The 20510-nt window shown below is 43.2% G+C and overlaps 13 protein-coding genes and 1 non-coding gene across 14 annotated transcripts; 8 read left to right on the top strand and 6 right to left on the bottom strand.

The window, feature by feature from the left end:
• Positions 1 to 2127, top strand: OGAPODRAFT_93345 (uncharacterized protein). The gene has a single exon (XM_018357321.1). The coding sequence runs from the start codon at positions 38 to 40 to the stop codon at positions 1700 to 1702; it is 1665 nt and encodes a 554-aa protein (XP_018211261.1). The 5' UTR covers positions 1 to 37; the 3' UTR covers positions 1703 to 2127.
• OGAPODRAFT_t31 lies at positions 1966 to 2058 on the top strand. Its single transcript has one exon. It is a non-coding gene; the product is annotated as a tRNA-Trp (tRNA).
• On the bottom strand, positions 2105 to 3866 carry OGAPODRAFT_16082 (uncharacterized protein). Its single transcript, XM_018354162.1, has one exon. It carries the CDS (start codon positions 3848 to 3850, stop codon positions 2150 to 2152), a length of 1701 nt encoding a protein of 566 aa, XP_018211260.1. The 5' UTR covers positions 3851 to 3866; the 3' UTR covers positions 2105 to 2149.
• Positions 3867 to 4032: 166 nt separating this feature from the next.
• OGAPODRAFT_16081 (uncharacterized protein) lies at positions 4033 to 5588 on the bottom strand. The gene has a single exon (XM_018354161.1). It carries the CDS (start codon positions 5465 to 5467, stop codon positions 4112 to 4114), a length of 1356 nt encoding a protein of 451 aa, XP_018211259.1. The 5' UTR covers positions 5468 to 5588; the 3' UTR covers positions 4033 to 4111.
• Positions 5589 to 6153: 565 nt separating this feature from the next.
• Positions 6154 to 8994, bottom strand: OGAPODRAFT_75918 (uncharacterized protein; the record flags this gene model as incomplete). The annotated part of the gene is made up of 1 exon (XM_018356102.1): positions 6154 to 8994. The coding sequence occupies one exon, from the start codon at positions 8992 to 8994 to the stop codon at positions 6520 to 6522; it is 2475 nt and encodes an 824-aa protein (XP_018211258.1). The 3' UTR covers positions 6154 to 6519.
• A 443-nt stretch (positions 8995 to 9437) lies between these two features.
• On the top strand, positions 9438 to 11537 carry OGAPODRAFT_93341 (uncharacterized protein; the record flags this gene model as incomplete). The annotated part of the gene is made up of 2 exons (XM_018357320.1): positions 9438 to 10235; positions 10274 to 11537. 2 exons carry the CDS (start codon positions 9438 to 9440, stop codon positions 10337 to 10339), a joined length of 864 nt encoding a protein of 287 aa, XP_018211257.1. The 3' UTR covers positions 10340 to 11537.
• OGAPODRAFT_99118 (uncharacterized protein) lies at positions 10159 to 11548 on the bottom strand (the record flags this gene model as incomplete). Its single annotated transcript, XM_018358069.1, has 1 exon — positions 10159 to 11548. One exon carries the CDS (start codon positions 11546 to 11548, stop codon positions 10373 to 10375), a length of 1176 nt encoding a protein of 391 aa, XP_018211256.1. The 3' UTR covers positions 10159 to 10372.
• A 36-nt stretch (positions 11549 to 11584) lies between these two features.
• On the bottom strand, positions 11585 to 12081 carry OGAPODRAFT_99115 (uncharacterized protein; the record flags this gene model as incomplete). The annotated part of the gene is made up of 1 exon (XM_018358068.1): positions 11585 to 12081. One exon carries the CDS (start codon positions 12079 to 12081, stop codon positions 11629 to 11631), a length of 453 nt encoding a protein of 150 aa, XP_018211255.1. The 3' UTR covers positions 11585 to 11628.
• A 133-nt stretch (positions 12082 to 12214) lies between these two features.
• OGAPODRAFT_93338 (uncharacterized protein) lies at positions 12215 to 13278 on the top strand (the record flags this gene model as incomplete). The annotated part of the gene is made up of 1 exon (XM_018357319.1): positions 12215 to 13278. A coding segment is annotated over one exon (1064 nt), but the record flags the coding sequence as incomplete, so codon positions are not given.
• Positions 13279 to 13466: 188 nt separating this feature from the next.
• Positions 13467 to 14627, top strand: OGAPODRAFT_47335 (uncharacterized protein; the record flags this gene model as incomplete). The annotated part of the gene is made up of 1 exon (XM_018355545.1): positions 13467 to 14627. One exon carries the CDS (start codon positions 13467 to 13469, stop codon positions 14625 to 14627), a length of 1161 nt encoding a protein of 386 aa, XP_018211253.1.
• A 187-nt stretch (positions 14628 to 14814) lies between these two features.
• OGAPODRAFT_23749 (uncharacterized protein) lies at positions 14815 to 16385 on the top strand (the record flags this gene model as incomplete). Its single annotated transcript, XM_018355251.1, has 2 exons — positions 14815 to 16230; positions 16293 to 16385. 2 exons carry the CDS (start codon positions 14815 to 14817, stop codon positions 16383 to 16385), a joined length of 1509 nt encoding a protein of 502 aa, XP_018211252.1.
• A 1661-nt stretch (positions 16386 to 18046) lies between these two features.
• On the top strand, positions 18047 to 19207 carry OGAPODRAFT_16079 (uncharacterized protein). The gene has a single exon (XM_018354160.1). The coding sequence runs from the start codon at positions 18269 to 18271 to the stop codon at positions 19184 to 19186; it is 918 nt and encodes a 305-aa protein (XP_018211251.1). The 5' UTR covers positions 18047 to 18268; the 3' UTR covers positions 19187 to 19207.
• Positions 19208 to 19261: 54 nt separating this feature from the next.
• OGAPODRAFT_93336 (uncharacterized protein) lies at positions 19262 to 20441 on the top strand (the record flags this gene model as incomplete). The annotated part of the gene is made up of 1 exon (XM_018357318.1): positions 19262 to 20441. One exon carries the CDS (start codon positions 19262 to 19264, stop codon positions 19880 to 19882), a length of 621 nt encoding a protein of 206 aa, XP_018211250.1. The 3' UTR covers positions 19883 to 20441.
• On the bottom strand, positions 19284 to 20461 carry OGAPODRAFT_99108 (60S ribosomal protein L11-A; the record flags this gene model as incomplete). Its single annotated transcript, XM_018358067.1, has 1 exon — positions 19284 to 20461. One exon carries the CDS (start codon positions 20459 to 20461, stop codon positions 19946 to 19948), a length of 516 nt encoding a protein of 171 aa, XP_018211249.1. The 3' UTR covers positions 19284 to 19945.
• Positions 20462 to 20510: the final 49 nt, after the last annotated feature.

Below are 20510 nucleotides of genomic sequence, written 5' to 3'. Positions count from 1 at the left end.
GGCAAAATAAAATTTATGGACCTGTTTACAACTTTCAATGGATTACGATGAGTTTAGCAATGACAACAACCCATTTGCAGGCTCCAATCATTTCTACTCTAACGGAATAAGCAATACAACAGAAACCGGAGAGCCACAGGACAGCGACACTAGCGGAGCCAGCTTAGGAGTCCAATCTGTGGATAGCCAGCCTCTTGTCAGTCACATGCCAGCTCAACACTCAGATAGTGCAAGTGTTGTCATCACTAATTATGAGGTTCTGCGAGATTTCAAGAATATCACCACAGTATTTTACAAAATTGAATACATGTCCAACAGCGTATTGCGCCGCTACACAGATTTCGTCTTCCTTCGTTCTTATCTCACCAAAATCTTTCAGACAAAAGTCATACCGCCGATTCCCGAGAAACATTCGTTGGGGAGACTGATCAAGAATCCATTCACCTACAAATCAGACACAAAAATAATATACAGACGAATTCGACTACTTCAATACTTCCTCACGGAGCTGATGTCCGATCCAGAGATTAAACAAGCGGAAGTTTTTGTCAAATTTCTGGATTCATCACAAAAAAATTGGCTTCAGATGGTGAAGTCTGGGCATGTGGCCAGTTTATCCTCGAAATCTGTCCTATTAACCTCACCAAGAAATCCTACCATACCCAATCCTTATCTGGTCTACCTACCGGTCCCGCCCCTTGGACTGGCCAAAAAGTACGATTCCAGTCTCAATTCACGGATTTTTGTACCATTGGAGAAAAAGGCAAAGCTTTTATTGCAGAGAGTCCAGGGTTTGGAACAAACAAGCAAAAAACTCATTAAAGATTTTGAAAGAAACCGCCTAGCCATGGTTGAGCTTGGTGGCTTCTTCAACATATTCAGTATTCTGGAAGATCAACAGAAACACATCGAAGATTTTGGAAACAAAATTGATTTAACTTTCCTCAATATTGAGATCCTAACAAAGTCTATCACAGTCAAGATCTACGAACCATTGATTATTTTGCGCCTCACATTAGTTTCCATTTTACATCGCCTTCATTATAGAAAACTTAAAGAGTTGCAATTATCGTATCTGCAAGAAATCATTGTCAAAAAGCAGATCCGACTGAAGAGTTTGATAGAACGAGTGACATCAGAGTTCAAACTCAATCAGGTATTGCACAATAACTCAGTCGACTCTCCAAGCCTGAACAGAGCAATAAATGAGTTGAAAGTTAAAAAGCAGAAACGCAAACAGCTAGATGAATCGTCTCTTATTATAATCAACGAGCAGCTGCACAAGGACGACCACGATGAAAGCTTCATCAAAGATCACGATAATAATTCTACACTAAGCAAAGGAAGTCAAGGGAACTGGAAAACAGCCATTGCAGGAACGTCATCATCTGCATCATCAAATAAGATTCATACGACGGCCACGTCTAGCCACAAATCTGTCTCAAAATTAACCCCTGACGAATTAGGTTCTGAAATTTGTACGGCTCGCCTCGAGCTCAACGAAAAGCTCACTCCATGTTTTACGAACCTTATGCTTGATGTGAAGTATATCAGTCTCGAAGTAGAAAAGAATGTCAACCATCAATTAGCCAAGGTGATTCAAAGATTGTACGATATCATGAGTGACTGGCAAACTGTGGTTTTCAGTGAGTTTGCGCAGAGCTGTCTCAATATATGGAGCAATGATACATGTTTGAATTGAGTTCAGGCTGCTCAATCACGATTAATTTCAACCGATTTATTATTTGCCTATAATTAAGTCTATAGCATACAACCAAGTGAAGTTTCAAATGTAACTTTGATGATTCAAACATACAATATACTTTCTGAGTTAGGCTATTTTGAACCTCAGCAGAGGTACCTCATCATCAGAGGGATTTGGTGTGGTTTTTGACTGAAGCATTGAATGACCATTGCAAAAGGCTCTTATATTTGACTACCAGGGTCCCAAATTCTTGGAAATCGGGGGCTATGGCTCAATGGTAGAGCTTTCGACTCCAGTCAAATCTACGGATTCGTGCAATCGAAGGGTTGCAGGTTCGATTCCTGTTGGCCTCAGATTTTATGTTTTTACTTCAACGGTCGAAAACGAGTATGCATTTGGATTAAAACAAGTACTAGTATCACACTAAGTTTACAAAATTATTATCTATTTCTCACTTTCCACAGTCTTGGGGCTCACCTCTGCGTTGTTGAACGAACTCTCGTTGGCTGCTCCGGACTGACCGTTAGGAGTTTGCGAGTTCGAAGCAGGACCATTTACCATTTTTCTGCGTTTGTTCAACGTCGAGTTTGCCAAATCCAGTTTGTTTAATCCCACATCGTCAAGCTTCTTTTTTGAAAAGTGATTAGGGGAAGGTGGCCTTTGAGCCGCTGATTTGTTAGTCTGTGTGAATGCACTTTTAGACATCAGAGCAGATGGGTCCTGGAACTGGTGCTGCTGGAATTTTTGCCTTTTCAGTCCCGCCTGTTGTTGTGAGCGCAACTGAGCTTGCTGGAACTGACTAGTCATCTTCTCGAGAGTACTTAATTCGTTGGATGTCGATTTGTTGAACGCTTCAAGAGACGCTATTGGCGAGTTCGACCTCGATAGAGCATGGAAGTGCATCAGAGGTTTCACGAGGGTCATGACGTCTCCAACTTGCATGACTCGCATGACGCTCTCCTGGAGACCAAAGTTGCTGAGTCCTTTGAAAGCAGAAAAATTCTGTCTGATGCTTTTTGAGTCAATGAATTCGTTCTTTGCCAAAAACTTGTCGATAGTCCCGAGCTCAAGACCTGCAGAAGTACGGTAAATCGATATATCAATTCTTTCAATTTTCAGTTGTCTGCTGAATTGTATTTTGGTCACTCCATAAAGTGTAACGTAGGAACCGTCCAAATACCAGTTCCTCAGAATCAATCGCGAACATTCCAAATGAGTCGAACCGTTGGGCAAAACGTTAGCCCGTATAAGATTATGAGAAATTTCGAAGAAACCCACCCCCGAAAGAGCTATGGTGTGAATAATCCGCGCAAAAAGTGAAAAAGTGAACGTGTAGAATCTTCCCTCATTGCCGTGTTTCAGAGTCAAGGTAGCCATGGCAGACTCGCTGAAGTACTCTTCCATGACTCTTCTCCAGTATTCCAAGTTCTCTGAATCGGCTCGAACACAGAGTTTCTCAGTCAATTCGAAAAGGCGAATGATCGCTATATTTGCAATATTCTTTTTAATATCGTTGGCATTATTGAACTCCGAATGAGTCACATGGGCCCCATGGCCAGTAGATGACGCCTGGCCCTGCGCAGGGTAGGAAGCATTTTGATCTCGAGCTTGTCCCTTGACAGCTCCTGGTTGCATCGGCATACCAGGAACAGGTTTAGGCTGATCCTCCATCGGCCGATACAAAGAATTCTGGAGATGGCCATAGGTTGCCTGAAGCTGTTGTAATGCGGAAAGTTGCTGTTGAGACATGACACCTGGTCTTCCCATCATTGCGGATGCCGCAGCAGCGGCCATCGTATTCGTGCTTATGCCACCATTATGCAACCCCTGGATCTGCTTCCATTGTTGCTGGGTCTGCTGCTGGGGCCTCTTGTTATCCGTGGAGCCAAGTTGTTTTTGCATCGCGGCGAGAGATGCTTCTTGTGGAAGCCCATTAGGGGTGGACGGATGAGAGCTTGACGGATTCAATCCAACATCCGCACCCGAAGACATCATTGGCGGATGGCTTACCTGAGTCCCCATCTGGTTGGGATCATATTGCGACGGAATACCAACATTAGTATATTGCACCTGTTGATTTTGCCCATTTTGCTGTCTGGGATGAGACCGAGATGGTGAGCCTCCGTTAGTTGAACCGTTGTTCATGGATCAAACCTTTCTGTGAACTGCACACAAGTCTCTAGTAACCACTCAAGTTTCAGTGTCTTCTGTAGTAAATGGTGTGGAGTTGATCAATGTTTGGCACACTAAAAGCCATAATATTATTAATATAACCTAAAACTGACGATTCGAAATTTATTGTCAGATTTTTCCTTTCCATGGGGTTGATTAGAAGGCCAGTGTGCGTACTCATAAAAAATCCCGAGCTTAAAATTCGGCCTAAATTTTCTCAATCAATTACGCAATCTATTTACTCTTCTTCTTGTCGAGCTTGTCGATCTTTCTCTTGGTCTTGTCCAGTTTTTGCTTCTTTGCTTGCAGCTCCTCCTTACGAGCCTCTTGCTTCTCTATGCCGTACTGCATTTTCTTGTAAAGTTTCTTCTGCTTGTTGGACATCATGATCATCTTGAGTTCTTTCTCTTCCTTGGCTTCCTTAGCTTGTTTCTCAGCTTCCGAAATGGTTCTCTTCTTCTTATTTTCTGCCTCAGAATACTTGACACCCTTAGCCTCAAGCTCCAATTCTCTCTGCTCAGCAAGCCCTTCGTCTTCCTCATCTTCATCCTCCACATCCTCATCTCCCTCAGATTGTTCATCATCCTCTTCGACACCTTCTCTCTCGGCCTCTGCTTCCTCTTCCTCGTCGACCTCCTTGGTCGAGGCATCTGGATTGTAAATTCCACCATCTCCCCATGGAGACAAATGCGGTGGCAAGGTTTCTCCTGGTGCGTAGTCATTCACATTTAATAGCTCTCCCTTATTAATGCAGTCAAAGACCCATTGAGGCTGGATGTACGTACGCCCTTGAACCTTGTTAGCAACCTTTGGCCTGTCGACAATCTGATGGGTCACAGCACTCAAATCAAAGGCAACCTTAGAACCGTTTAATTTGGCCTCATCCAGAGCAGCCTCGCTGATCACCTTACCCCCTGCAGAGAGGATCACAAACTCTAATATATCCACAGGAACCTCTCTTCCAATGAAAAACACAAACTTCGACATCAAGCTGCTTATACTGTTTGCATATTTGGAAGGTTGTGCCAAAATGTCCCCGGTGTTTTTGTTCACGTCCTTGAATTCGTCCAGCTCGACATCCTGCTCCTCTTCTTCATCCACTTCCTGAGTCTCCTGAGTCTTCTCGCTGTCAGCAGCTAAAGCTTTATTTATCTCTTCTTTCGAAAGCTCGGTCTCCTCAGTTTCTTCCGGCTTCTCGGTTGGCAGCACGGGCTCGCTGCCCTTGGTCTCCAAAATGTAGGCTGAAAGTCCACCAATTCCCTTCATCTTCGTACTATCAATTTTTGGTGGATAAACAAGTTCGGCGTCAGTGTAAAGCTTATAAAGCACAAAATGCAGTAAAGTTGAGTAGAATTCCAGGAATGTCAACATGATTCTAAAATCAATGTCTGAAGGGATGTTTTGTGGGAATTTGAAAGGAACCAGCCAGATTACCTCCTGTCCTTTGACATTAGCAGAGTAGTAAACTCCTTTGATCGAAACAAAAACCTTCTTCAAAAGGCGCTCTCTGGCAATGTAGGCCATCCATTGGTTGGTCAATTTCGAGGCCTCCGAGGTGATTCTTGCACTCACTTTGTCGGTAGCAGGCATATTGCTAAACAAGAAAAGCATGTTCAAGCAGTCGTCCAAATCTCTTAAGGCATCAAGAAATGACGGATATCTCTCCTTAACAATTTTATCCAGCTTGTATTTCGGCTTGTTCTCCTCAAGTCTCTTGGCGTCACTGACTTCACCCCTACCGAGTGCCTTGCTAAGCTTCTTCGAGAAGGTCTTGTGCTCTCTAAACTTGGCCAAAATAGGCTCATGCATAAGATATTGAATATCTTTAGTGTAATAGAATGTAACAGGAGCCGTTGATCCCTTATTAGCTTTCTTCTTGTTTCTTGGTTCTCTTGGATAAATACCCTTAAAGATACACAGGCGGCGGAAATCCGCCAGCGAAACCTGGAGTTTCTTGATCGCCTGTGTTCTGGTGATGAAGTTTTTGGCGTTTCCGGAAGTACCCTTCTTTTTGACCTTTCCCATGGCTAGCTATGATACTTTATTCAAAGCAGATATTTGGGAAAAAAAATTAAAATAAATTTTTCAGATTGGTTGGTACACAGCAGATAAAGTTGATCAAATATAATTGTCACTCAAGATGCTACGCATAATCAATCTCCAGAAACGTTGTTTGCAAATTACAGCTATTCGTCGCCAATCATCCATTATTAGAAAGCTGCAAAATGAGTCAGACATAGACAACCTTTTTTCCACGCCCGCAACGCCAACACACTGCACCTCGCATGCCGAAGTCGACCCATACATACTTAGCAAGTTGCTGAATCTCTCAGGTCTGTCGCAAAGCATTTCGGCTCAGGAGAAACAGGAACTCATACTCTCGTTGAATGACCACCTAAAGTTTGTTTCACAGCTGAAGGATTCTACAAGTTGCGGTGAGCTTAAAAGACTGGTAGAGGATACTAAAGAGCTTACTTTCGATGATATCGTCTCTCAGATTGAAAATAACCGCGCAGAACTCGAAAAAGGCGAAAAAGAAGAGTCGTGGAACCCGCTAAGCCTGACATCACAGCACCAGGACAGCTATTATGTTGTAAACGAGGGACTCATTAAACAGGATAAGCAATAATAAAGGACATATATTACATCTCGGACTCGTCTTCCAAATCAAGTCTCCTTTTGCCAGAATGACTTTCGCGAAGCTGTGCCATTTTCCTGACACCAGTTTGGAACTTGGCCTTCTTTGTCATTCTCTCAATCTCTTCTTCCACATCCTTGCTCTCAGCATCAGCGAAGTCCATAACTAACCTACGGCCAAGCAAATGGACTCCCTGTAATTGGTCCATGGCGCTTTCAGCCTCCTTGAGCGTACTAAACTCGACGAAAGCAAATCCTCTGGCAGACTTGTCAAACTTCTTAGGCACTCTGACAGATTTGAGGTTGCCGAATGGGCTGAACAACTCGAAAATATCGTTTCTGGTGGACTCGAAAGCCAGGTTTTTGACAATGATCTTTGGTGACCTCTTGCCCTTCTTGGCAGACACAGTGTCGGACTTTCCTTGACTAACTCTGTTTGAGAGCTTCAATTGCAGCTGGTGGCCATCTAGAAGATGTCCGTTCATTATCTTGATAGCGTTCTCTGCCTGCTCTTTGGTCTTGAACTCCACAAATCCAAATCCCATACTTTGCGTCTTGCCTGTGTGCTTTGGGTCCGGACGCGTCCTAACAACTGCTACGACAAAGCCAGGTAAGCTTTTGAAAGTTGCAGTTAATTCATTTGTAGTAGTGCTGAAATTCAAGTTCTTCACGAACACAGACACAGTAGGGCCAGATATCTCCACATCCTCCTCGTTGTCAATATCCATGATCTCTGTGGTGTCGGCTTTCGATTCAGTTTTAGAGACGGTCTCGAGCTCTTCGGTCGAAGCCTCTTTGGTGAAGAGGTTCTTAGGACCTTTCTCAAGGTACAAAATTGACTTTCCGAGACGTCTAAAGGCGAGCTTGGAAAACGCAGCCCTTGCTGCGGGAGCGTCACGGAACTCGACAATGGCGATGGTCCCAGCAGGAGGCATTAATAGTCTATTGAGTTGTCCGTAGGCCGAAAAAAGTTCACCAATCTCTTCTTTGGTGGTACCGTGCTGAAAGTTCTTCACCAAAATCACTTTATCACCGCGCTCTTTCGTGTTGAAGCTACTCAGATCAACACCTTTATCCTCAAAGTACTTTCTGACATCTCCAATAACATGGGCCTCGGCCAAAGCCTGTTTCACAGCAGAACTGCTGTTGGTTGGATCGATCAACTCTCCCTTCGAAATGCCCATCTTGCTAGCCACACTCTCAAGGACTGCGTCGTTATTCATGTAGAGAGAGTTCCAGCTGAATTGCGCTTTGGAAGCCTCATACTTTTTCTTCAATTCTCTCTGTTTTTTAAGAGGAAGATTGGCAAGATCGAAATCAGTCAATGTGTGGTCTTTCTTGGCTTCGGCAGGAAGAATGTGAAGTAGTCTACCTTGGAAAATTTGTTTGTCCAATTCCAGATACGCTTTGACAGCATCGTCTGCAGAAGTGAATTTTACGTATGCGAAACCTTTCGAATTTCCAGTTCGGGTATCAACAGCAATGTGAACCTCATCCAGAGAACCATATTTACCAAAAAGCTGGCGGAAATCATCTTCAGTAGCAGAATAAAGAATATTTCGTAGAAATAATCTTCCCGTCTGTGATATACGCTGTATGGCTTTCTCCTGCTCGCTGAGCTGAGGCTCTTCTTGATCATCTGATTGATGCTGTGCACTCTGTCCAACTTCCTCGATGTGACTACCATTGGCTTTGGTGATGTCTTGTGATTTTTCTTGCTCTTCAGTTACTTCGTCTTCTTTGATTCTTTTCCTTCTCAATTTGAACCATTCCAGATCATCTATTTCAGAGCTCTGCTTTGAATCCTCCTTAGTATCGTCTTGTGCCGGTTCAACCTGTGTATTTCTATTTTCAGCTTCATCCAATGTCATCATTTTTTCGGATTCCTCTTCTTCGCTCTGAAATCCATTGAACTCCTCATACTCATCATCACTAGCATTATCTGTAGCTAGGGATGCCAGTTGCGAGTCTCTTGAATCATCTGGCTGAGCGCTCACAAGATCCTCGTTTTTCCAAGATTTTTGCTGAACACTGGGCTTTGAGACCTCTAAATACTCTTGGAGTTTCGGATCAGAGCTAACCTGGTCTTCAATAAAGGCATCGACTCCCTTCTTTGTGTTCTTGTTTCTGCGCTTGTTTTGTATCTCTTCAAGTTTCCTCAGATTCTCTTCAGTTTCTTGCAACTGTCTTTTGGCTTGCAACCGCTTCTCTCTCCACGGAATGGGCACTGTCGGATCGCTGAAAGTTTTGGCTGGTTGAACTGATATTCTAGAGGTGTCAATAAACGTTTTGTCGAAGTATTTGACCGCATTTTCGGCATCCTGTTGGGATTTATAACCTATGAATGCAAATCGCCTCGATTCACCTTGTCTATTCCTAACAAGCTTCACGTCTGTCAACACTCCTTTTTTTTGAAAGTGTGATTTGAGCTTGTCTTCAGTGTAATAAAGAGGCAAGCCCTTGACTATGATTCTCGACATGCTAGTATATGTACCCTATTATCTTCTGATCAAAATTTTTTGGAATTTTTTTTAAATCTCTATTATCAAGTGTAAGGGTGTAAATCGAGCATGAGGTAAGTCCTTGTCCATCTTGCATCGCGCAAATGCGTAGGTTCCCCTAGGGAAGCACCAAACACCCAATATAGGCCACAGTTGAAGTGTCAAAGAGGCTGAAGTGGTCTGACTCTTAAAATTTTAATTCTAGTGGACTAGATACGGCTCTTCCCAAGCGTAAAAAATATTATACCCCTTTTTCCCCATTGTAAGGATTTTTTATCAACATCACAAAAAGTGGACCAGTCCCCACCAAATCTACAATGAAGAGCGAGCTTCTAGATCATATTGGAGTTCAAACTCTAAGACACCAGCTGTCATCAACATCGAACTACATGAGGGTCACGAGGTGCCTTTGTTTTGTGACCATGTTAATATCATATTTTGTGGTTTATGAGATCTTTTCAGTGGCGACAATTGGCGTCAAATACCTGATACCTCAGACACGGTTCTCCTACAAGAGATATTTTGCGGCAGGGTTTTGGACTCTTTGCATTTATATTCTTGAGTTGAACAACGTTAATGTCGAGATCTCAGGAGACGAACTGGAAACCGAAAATGCACTTTTCATTAGCAATCACGCATCCCTGATCGATTATATCATTTACCCTTATTTGGTTCTCAAGTCTACTCGAAAACCATCAGAGTTGGAAGCGGCTCGAAAAAACGAAAAGAAGGGCGAGCCCGAGAAAATATTCGCAAAGGATCTCTCTTCGATCCTGCTCCCTCGAATCAATTTCTTCACCTGGTATGCCATTTGGTTTATTCCAAGTTTTAGGGTATTTAGGAACGTGTTTCAGGCAGATGAGAATTGGGAACTCAATGACGAAACGCTGGGATTTGTATTCAAAGACATACTCGATTCAGAGGTAGTGGAATGGCTGGTTACATTCCCTGAGGTGAACATTTTTACTAAGAAGGATGCCAAATTGCAACAAGGCATGTCCGAGAAATTTTATCTCCCAGTCTTGAATAATCTGCTGTATCCGAGATACTCAAGTTTTGCGAACGCCGTGTCTGGGCTCCACAAAACACAATTCACAAGATTATACGATACATCCATAATGTATTACAGACAAACACCACAGGGGAATATATCGTTTGAGGCACCAAACCTTCTTGAAGCCTTTGGTCTATACGAAGGCCAAATCACCATCAAGATCCATGTGCATGCCAAAATGATGAGCAGGATCCCATTAAAGAGAAACAAATTAGAAAAATGGCTGGAGAGGAAATGGATCAAAAAGGATCGGCTTATTACAAAGCTTAAGAACGAAGTAGCAAAAGAGCACCTACAAGGTTCTTAAATGTGACTGGATGCCAACTCTGCCTCCAATTTCGATAAATCAGCGTCCTCCTGGACCTCTTCTTCTTCATCGGAATCCTCGTCTTCTTCTTCATCTGAATCCGGCTCTTCCAAATCATCCAGCTCATCCAGCTCACCCAATCCTCTGTTCTCAAACGTCTCGGTAATTTTTTCGATCAGCTCAGAATCTTCCTCGAAACGATTACCATTCAACTCTAGCAACTTTAGCGCGTTCAAAGATGGAACGACCCTGGCCAGCACTTCTAAGGAATCAGACTCAAGCTCGTTGTACTGTAGCTTAAGAGTTTCAAGTTTAGAGTCTTTTAGGTCTGCCAATCCCTGAATGACCTTCAAACACCCTGCACTCTTCAGAAGACAATCGTTGACATTCAACTCCGTCAACTCAGGCCACTTTGGCAAGGCAGATGCTAGAGCCAAAGATCCCGGAACAGTGAATGTGTTGTCTTGCAAGTCAAGAACCTTGAGATTATTTAGATGTGCTAAGCCCTGATTAATTAATTTTGCAATACCTTGCGGTCTAATACCATTTTGATACAGTCTGATCTCTTGTAAATCGGAATTTGCTTTGAAACCAATTGCAAGATAGTCAACAGAACCGTTTTCGAGTCTGTTACGCCCACACCAGAAAGTTTTGAGAGTAGGTGCGTTGTCTTTTTCCTTCAACTTTGCTAATCTGTAAAGTGCTTTTCCGACTCTCGCACCAGAGAACGGTCCCAAACCGTTGTTGGTCAAAATAAGGTGTTCGACAGATTTCGCAGAAGATAAGAACTCTTCAAGAATGTCAATGGTATCCTGACCTAAGGCATTGTCGCTAAGATTTAGCACTTTCAAAGAGGAGCATTCCAAAATAACTGGAAAGAATTCCTTCAGAGAGGCTGGGATCTCATTCTTGTCACGAGACGTGTAAATATCTTGCAAGTTCAGATGGAGCAGTGTCGAAGAAAACTTCTTGATCTCAGCAGCGAGGTATTTGGAGCACTCTGGCGAAATGGTGTTTCCAGAGATATCGATCAATTTAAGGTCTTTTTTGAGAGAAAGTTCTTCCAAATAAGGCTGGATGTCATTCAAAGAGTCAAACTTAATTCCCTTGTTGGCCAAAGAAAAGCTCTCCTCAGGAGTGATGCCTAAATCAATCTTGTGGATGGTGGTCATATTAGCGTTATTTGTATCGAAAAAAATATTTCATGGCCCATTCATCCATTAAATTAAATCTACATGCTAACATCCACAGACTATTTCTTCTTTCCAAATAGAGGAGCCCCTATATCCTTTCCTCTCAGCTTCACACCCAAGGCTCTCTCCAACTTGGCTAACACTTGCTGGTTAGGAATGGCTCTGCCAGCCTCGTAGTCGTTGATCACGTTTTGTTTCTCGTTCACCTTAGTGGCCAAGTCCTTTTGCGTCATCTTTTTGTCTTGTCTGGCTTTTTGAATTGCTTTACCAACACTAAGATCTAACTTCTTAGGAGCAACAATTTCATCAGTTCTGTCAATCTTGGTAAGTCTTTGTCCTTCTGGATCGCCCTTGGCATTGGCACCTCCGTATTTCTTTTCAACCGCGACAACCGCACCCGATCTTCTGGCCGCATTAAGCTGAGACTCAGACCTGACAACTCTCTCCTTTGGGCCAGAACCACCGATTCTAGCTTTTCTTCCAATGACCGTAACAGAATCCCAATCAGACATGTTTAATCGAAATTATTTTGATGTGAGTATATTTGCCATTTTTTATTCGAGAAAAGTACAAGCGCAGCTTACGTCATTGGACACTGAAATCTATGTCCTGAAAAAAAGCTGAAAAATTTACCAACATCTATCAGCATGCAAAATCTGACCCGACCTTTAACGGCTCGCCGGCTTCCCTTGCGGTCGTTTATAAGACTAGTCACAACCGCACAACTGGCGAACCGAATTCCAGGCGATAGATATTACGAAATCAAGGATAATGTGGACGATTATCTTTACTACAAGTCCCTCACCCCAAGAGTGAGAGATATAGTGTACAGGAAACATAATCAGCCAGAAATGTTGTCCAGAAATGCTTTAGATCTTGAAGGAAGACCGCTGACGCCAAAACCTGTTCCAGGGGCACCATCAAGATTGAGATTTTCATTTTTCATTGACGGATTGTTGGTTCGTAGCGAGCTCGACGACTTGTTCCCTGTGATAAAGAAGCTCGATTTGCATGCTCCTGAACTTCTCAATGAAATGGTGATAAAGTCATTTTTGTACAAAGCAGCTGAGTTCAATAGGTTGTCAGATGCGTTGAGCCTTGTGTTCCAGCTGAAAACTTACAAATCCAGTCTTAGATATAATCAGACTGTTTCCGAGGCTGTCATTCTTTTGCGCGCTCTGGAGATTGAAAAGAATAAGATTACTTCTTTACAATGGTTCAATGTGAAGACAAGATTTGTGAGAAGGCCAGACCGCAAACACCGAAAGAAGGTGAACGAGCCAAGTTCCTTATTGACTGAACTTTGCGGATTTATTAACCTCCAAAGAGCCCAGGTGGAAGTACTTGGAGAGACAGATGCTTTAGTCAATAAGGCTGTTGAAAAGACGTTTGATAGACTGCAAGGCTTTGCTGGATTTAATATTGCAGACTTTGAGAAATCCAACCTGATCAAAATGTACTACGGTCTGGAGCATATTTATACAATCACAAAATATCTGTCGCATTGTGTCGTCAGGGCTCCAGAGCTGCCATATTCATCCAAATATTCTGAGCTTGTGAAACTGAACGAGGCATTTATTTCGGAAGCAGAGGCTTTGCAGCAGAAAATTGGTAAGAAGGAGACTCAGCTCGAAAAGCTGGAGGCCCTTAAGTTTGAACGGAAGACGAAATCTGCTGAAGAGACCGAAGAAGCCGAGAAGACTGAGTAAATAATGATGTACATATATATCTTCAACGGCTACCGAGTATGACTCCCTTGCACCATCGATTTTTTTAAATTCAAATTTATAATCAACAACTAACTTGATATTTGGTCATGCTTTCAGGACTCAGAAGGCGCAAAGAGGACCAGTCGGAAGACGATCCGATTACCCAGCCAAATCCGCCAGTTGACGCGATGGAGGAGGATGATGACGATTTGAGTGACTCCCAATCGGAACAAAATGAAAAGAAGAAGAGCAGAAGACCGAAAGAAAACGCTTTCACACAACAAAAGCTCAAAGCATACCATCCTATCCTCACACCGAAAACTGTGATTCCCCTGCTTTTTGTGATTGCCATAATATTTGTTCCCCTCGGCGCTGGAATGCTGTACGGGTCATATCAGGTGCAGGAGTTTGTGATTGATTACAGTGATTGCAAGACATTGGCAAGTTCGGATTACTTTAGTGAAATCCCTGAGAAAAACTACAAATTCCAGTTTAAAAAGGATATCACAGTAAAGCCACAGTGGAAACTGGCTACCAACGAGTCTTCTTACTGGAATGGATTCGACGAGGAACGTGACATATGCCAAATACAGTTTCAGATTCCAAACGATATTGGTCCTCACGTGTACTTTTTCTACCGTTTAGACAATTTCCATGCGAACCACAGAAGATATGTGAAAAGCTTCAGTGAAGACCAGCTTAACGGAAAAGCTGCCTCCGTTTCCACCATTAAAGACACCGTGGGACAGAATTGCGAACCTCTGTCGGTTAACGAGGAAGGTAAAAAGTACTATCCTTGTGGACTGATTGCTAATTCCTTGTTTAATGACACGTTTTCCACCTTCTCCGCTGTTAACGATACGACGAACGACTACATGCTCTACAGAGAGGGCATTGCCTGGTCCACCAACAAAGACCGCTTCAAGAAGACGAAATATAAGGCCTCAGAAGTTGTTCCTCCGCCAAACTGGTATAAAGCGTATCCAGAAGGTTACAATGATACCAACATGCCAGACATAAGCGAGTGGTACGAATTTCAAAATTGGATGCAACCCTCGGCTCTTCCACTCTTTTCCAAAATGATCTCAAGGAACGATGACGATGTGCTTCTAGCGGGTACATACCAGGTTGACGTGGGCTACCATTTCCCGGTCACCCCTTACAATGGTAGTAAGTATTTGTACCTGTCGACAAGAAGCGTGATTGGAGGCAAGAACTCCTTTTTGGGAATCAGCTGGATTGTGGCAGGAGGTATATGTTTTGTTCTTTCCCTCATTTTCTTAGTTGTGAACGTTGTTCACCCGCGGAGATCAGGTGATTTGAGCCTGTTGTCATGGAATAAAGAATAATGGCGGTTAACGTGCATGAATTTAAAATAAAAAAAATGTGATACATAAACAAATAAACAGAGGTAATTGGAAACGAATTCAGCGTTAAGATCGTCACCACGGTTTTTCTTCGGTTGATATGCTTATCCAATTTCTTTAACAGTTGTTGTCAAGATCAACAGTAGCGAGCCTGGAAACCACCTGCGGGATGCCTTACAAAAAAGGAAAGCCTGTACTGGAATTGTTCCGTGAAACAAATGATGACAATGATAACTATACCGACGAGTTTGAAACCGCGGAGCTCATCACAACAACGAGAAAGTTTCTGGTGCAGCAGTACGAAATTGATAACGCCTTAAAAGTTTTGAATCCTAACAATGTGCACCACAACAACCGGCGTTCTTCTACACTTGGGCAACAGACTGGTACTAAAGAGCAAAAAATGGGTATCTGTTCAACAAATTCGCACTGTCATCGCAACGCTTACTCGTCTCCTGATGTAATTCAGCGGGCGAATCAGTCTAATCGCCCAAGCTATCTAAAGCACAATTCCTATGCTATGACTGATCTCTCTCCCGAGGAGTTTGCAAAGTACACAAAGCTTAAACATGTCGGAAGAGGCGCGTACGGCGGGGTCTACCAGGCTAAACATGCTGACACAGGAGAAATATATGCGATGAAGGTCATTGAGCTTGACCACACGCACTCAGACTCTTACTCTAAAAGCGGCTTGGCAGTGAATGATAATCAGCACTTGATGAATGAGATCCTCATTATGAAGCAGTTTGACCACGTCAACGTCGTTAAATTGTTCCATTATCACGTCAACGAGATGTCTATGAATTTGATACTTGAATACTGCGAAAGTGGCTCTTTGAGAGATCGTTACAGAGCAAAGGGACCATTACCCGAACTTGAAGTTATAGGTTATATCAAACAGACGCTGGAGGGATTGGTGTATCTACACCAGAAACGCTTCATCCACAGTGACATTAAAGCAGCGAACATTCTGCTCAAAAACGGCGTCATAAAGCTTGCAGATTTTGGTGTAAGTATCAAATTTGACGCTAAGGATGACGTGGAAACGTTGAAGGACAAGAGAAAGGAAGCAAACGGTTCACCTTATTGGATGGCACCGGAGGTCATTAGACTGCAAGGAGTTTCCACCGCTTCCGACATTTGGAGTTTGGGAGCTACGGTAGTGGAGCTGCTAACCACTCAGCCACCTTTCTACCAGCATGATCCATTCCCAGCTTGTCACGCGATTGGATCGGGGGAGCCCCCCGATATACCATCCGGGATATCTCGCGAATGTTTCCAGTTTTTGACAGTTGGGTGTTTCCAACAGGACAGGAAAGCTAGACTCAGTGCAGAGCAGCTTCTTCGACATCCCTGGACTCAGGGAGAAATCAAACACGATGAGTCACATAGGTCCAGTCTCAACCGCGAGATTAGGACCGGCTTTTTGAAACAATACAATGAGACATTCCAGGACAATTACGATAACGATTTTGAAGAGCTATCCATAAATTTATTGATGACTATCAATACCATGAATAAGAAGCAAAGGCTTGAAATTTATAAAGAGTCCATGTCAGGGGAAAGCGAGGACGATTTCATGGATGTTTTCGAGATTGAAGATTTTAAAGATCTTGACATTGGAGGCCACAAGCAAACCGACATTAGGGAGCAAAAAAGAGCATACATTCAAGACTTGATCGACCGCACAGAGCAAGCGGCATTGGAAGAGCTGCAGCTGATTTACAAGTTTGTGACTGAAGATGATGAGTTTGGCCAGGAGGACGAAAAGCTACACGCAGGCGTGAATTTTGTGATCAAATGCCTTATAGATCAAAAATTTGTCTACAAGCTTACCTCGAGACTGTTGACGGAGGTTTCAGACGATTGCAAAATTGAGCTTATGAAGATTGCGGTCGAGCTCTTCCGACACGACACTCAAAGTATGGTGACATTTTATCACTGTGGGTGCACCTCGAGACTCATCAAAGCATATTACGAAGAGGAAAGCGTTTTCACATATTTGTCCATGCTTGTGAAGTCCAACTTGCCAACTCTGTCTCTTATTTCAACTGATATCTGTGAAGTACTTGTTTTGACATTGAAAAATGGAGACTCTATGAGGCAAAATTCATGCGTTGAGCTGCTGCTTGAACTTTTCAGGAATGAGAAAATTGAGAAACAAGGGATGTCCTCGATCCTGATTACACATTCTGTTCCGAGACTGCTTGCCACCAGTTTGAGCAATATACGGGGCCACATGAGCGAAACACAACTAGCGGTGGCCGCTAGGACCGTCAAACTTCTTGCTAAAGTAGCTCATTACTGTTCCTACAACCTTCGAGGCAGATTCTTTACGGGTGATTTCTTTGCATGTCTATTCAGGAGATTTGCAAAACTGCCACTCGAGTCCAAACTCGAGATGGTTAGAATAGTGAACAAGTGCGATATGTTTCTGGATAGCGCTTTGAAAGATTTAGATAATTCACAGATCCAGCAGATCTTTGACCAGCTTCTTGAGGATCTCTCTTCGGAAGAGTGCTCCAAAGCATACGAAAGGTTTGTGAAATGCACAATACCCATTCTTCAAAAGCTATGCACTTTGGACTCCAACAGGCAGGTGGATTTACTGTCTACTAGCAGTATCGAGCTTTTCAACCACTTGCTGAAACTCTTTGCCAACTCAAAACGGAACGAAAACATCAGGAACCAAGTGATTGATATCTTTACAGCCGCGGCCGGCAATCCCAAACTATCACAGGTATGCAGACGATATGGGGCAACTGAAATACTGATTAATGTTCTTGACGACCCCCATTACCGACTTACGGCAATTCGAAACATAAGGTGCCTCGCGGAGACAGAGAACGACATTCTTGATGAGGCGCTGAAAAGGAAGCCATTGCTTCTCAACAAGATTGTGGCAAGCATGAGACTCGATAATGACCTCGATCAATTTTTCGTGGAATTTATCCAAGTGCTCGAGAAACACCGTGACAAATGGGTTCATTCGAACAGAAAATACACTCAATCATTCAGCATCTATAACTATTTGTGCTCCTCCGAGGAAATACTAAACTCGTTGTTCGAACGGCTGTCACAGCCGGAACTAGTCGATCCCCTGTTGGTTCTTCAGCTTTTCCAGGTCTTGTACAGTCGCACGCCGCAGAGCTTTGTGCTACGAGAGTTTCAGCCAGCGTTTCGGGACTTTCGGGACGAATTACTAAAACGAAGTGGGCCTGGGGACGCTCAGAGAGACCGGATGATCGACATCATTGACGACATTTTGATAGAACGCTAATTTGATAAAACTCCGTGTACGGATGTATGTAACCCGCATTTTAGGTAACTCAACATTTGACATGACTAAATAATATAGCCGACATCCGTATTTCATCTGTTTTGGCATGAAGGAGGCTGATCTAGAAGATCAAGATGTGAAAGAGAACAGCTCTGTACTCAAGGATGTAGTGATCAAAAATTACCATCCGATATGGAATGTGGCTTTTATGTCAACGGGAATATGCTCGGGGGTTCTATTTCGCTTTCCTTATGAAATAGGCGTTTTTCGCTTCTTTGGGCTCATCATGTGGGCCGTTTCACTCTGTTTGTTTATTATGGTCAGTGTGTTTTTATCGTTGAAAATGTACTGGTTTCGTGGATTCGCACATCAATTAGCTACCGATATCCAGCTGAATTTATTTTTGGGGCCTTACTCCATGGGATTTAGCACAATTATTAACATGATTCACATGATTACAGACCATTATGACAAAAGTTTTAAGGTTGGGCTTGTAGTCATGTGGTTTATCAATTTTGCCATGGCTTTGTTGTGCGGCTGGCTGCTAGTCTTCGTATTGCTTTGGAAAAGTAAGATCGAGAAGCATCAACTGAATCCACAGATTATACTGCCAGTATTGCCACTTACCGTGTGCGGATCGAGTGGAGCATTTATTTGTGAGGCTTTTGTAGGGTACTCTAGCCGAATTCAGCTGATGCTTATCATTTTGACATATTTCCTCTGGGCCAACTCCATGATGCTTGGGTTCAGTCTGATTGCAATCTTTATCTGGAAAATGCTTGTATACAAGCTCCCTCCAAAGCAACTTATGTTTACCCCTTTTGCTCCAATTGGTTTAATTGGACATGGAGTTTGGGGAATATTACTCAATGGTAGCAATCTCAAACGCTATCTTGAGATCCACGCTCACCTTTTTTCTGTTGATACGCAGCTCCTGGGACTTGGAGTTCAGTACGTGACAGGAATGGTGGCACTGTTTCTTATTGCTGTTGGTTTCTTCTTTACATTTCTTGGTCTGGCAATGTGGATTGTATATGGACTACCGGCTTTCAACCGTACCTACTGGATTGTTCCGTTTCCGGTGTGTGCACTGAGCCTGGGAATTATCGAATTTTACAACGTCTTTCGCATAGGTGTGTTCAGAGTGGTTGGTACTATTTACGCGGTTTTTGGGATTTTGATGGTACTTGCATGCTTGGCAGGCAGCCTGCTATTCGAAGTCCCTTATAGCGACATAAAATCTTATAGGTGTAAGGAGTAAATAATTCGATGCAGACCTCCCCAGAAGTAATTTTTTTTAAAAAAAAACATTAGTTGCATAGATCTCAAACGCAATATGTCGTCTGAGACAGAATCATCTGCTTCTCCTCATGAGGAGATAATATTTGATTATCTACCATATATTGATCAGGAGCCTTCCAACGATGTTTTAGCGGTGGTGGACGACCTGATTCAGGAAGAATTAATGAATTTCAACTTGCATCAGTTGCATCCGATGTTGCGCAACGATTCTTCGGATCTGGACAGCGAGTCCCGGAGTTTACCAATTACCAACGAAGGCATTGGAGGGATCAGTCTTTCAAGCTACAGCAACCTGCTGAACGAGTACAACGAACCAGACATCGACAAGATGAAGACGGCGCTCTCATATACTCAGCTACGGTACAGGACCCTCCTACTCAACAGTCAGGAGAGTGCACAGGAGATCAACAAAAACAAGTGGATGACGCATTTGGACAATTTGAAGCAGCACCAAGAAGTACTAGAGCGCGCTATTGAACGAAAGAGACGACACAAGGACGAAATTAACGAGGAACGGAAACGGCAATGCACAGACTTTGAGCCTATGAACGAATACCTGGGAACAAGATGGACTGAGAAAATGGAAGAGCTGATCGACATTGGTGTCGAGGCTGCTCTTCAGGAATTGGAGAACCAAATAAAGTTCGATGAATAACGACTGGGAAGGCATTACTGCTACGCTCGCATTAATATCTTATGACAATTATCGAGTATGTATCTAAGGAAGAACATCAGCATCGTACTTGGCTTTAAACCAAGCAATGGTGTCCTCCTTGGAGCACTTGTGAGAAACACCAACCTTACCCTTAGCTCTCTTTCTTCTGGCAACTCTGAAACCAGCTCTGCCCATCACGACGTAGAAGTCCATACCGTAAATTCCAATACCTGGGTCGTACTTAATACCCAAGTCGATGTGTTCTTGAATACCGAAACCGAAGTTACCAGTCTCGGAGAAATTCTTTTCTCTCAGTTGGTACTCCTTCACCTTCAGTCCTCTCTCCAAAATCTCCTCTGCCTTTGGTCCTCTGACGGTGACGTGGACAGCGATCTTTTCGTTTCTTCTGATACCAAAAGTTCTAACGGTGTATCTGGCTTTGCTCTGCACTGGGGTCTGACCAGACAGCTGCTCCAACACTTTAGAAGCTCTGGTCAATCTGTCACCAGACTCACCAACACAGATGTTGAGAACCAGCTTCTCAATCTTGAGTTCTCTCATAGGGTTTTGGCTCGACATGTCGATTCTGATAGTTAGTTCAAGAGTTGATACAAAAATTTTTCATCCA

The sequence above is a fragment of the Ogataea polymorpha genome, assembly GCF_001664045.1.
Source record: "Ogataea polymorpha strain NCYC 495 leu1.1 chromosome Unknown OGAPOscaffold_3, whole genome shotgun sequence".
In the NCBI taxonomy this organism is placed as follows: Eukaryota; Fungi; Ascomycota; class Pichiomycetes; order Pichiales; family Pichiaceae; genus Ogataea; species Ogataea polymorpha.
Note: the sequence above shows the minus strand (reverse complement) of the source record. Positions and strands in the feature narration are given on the sequence as shown.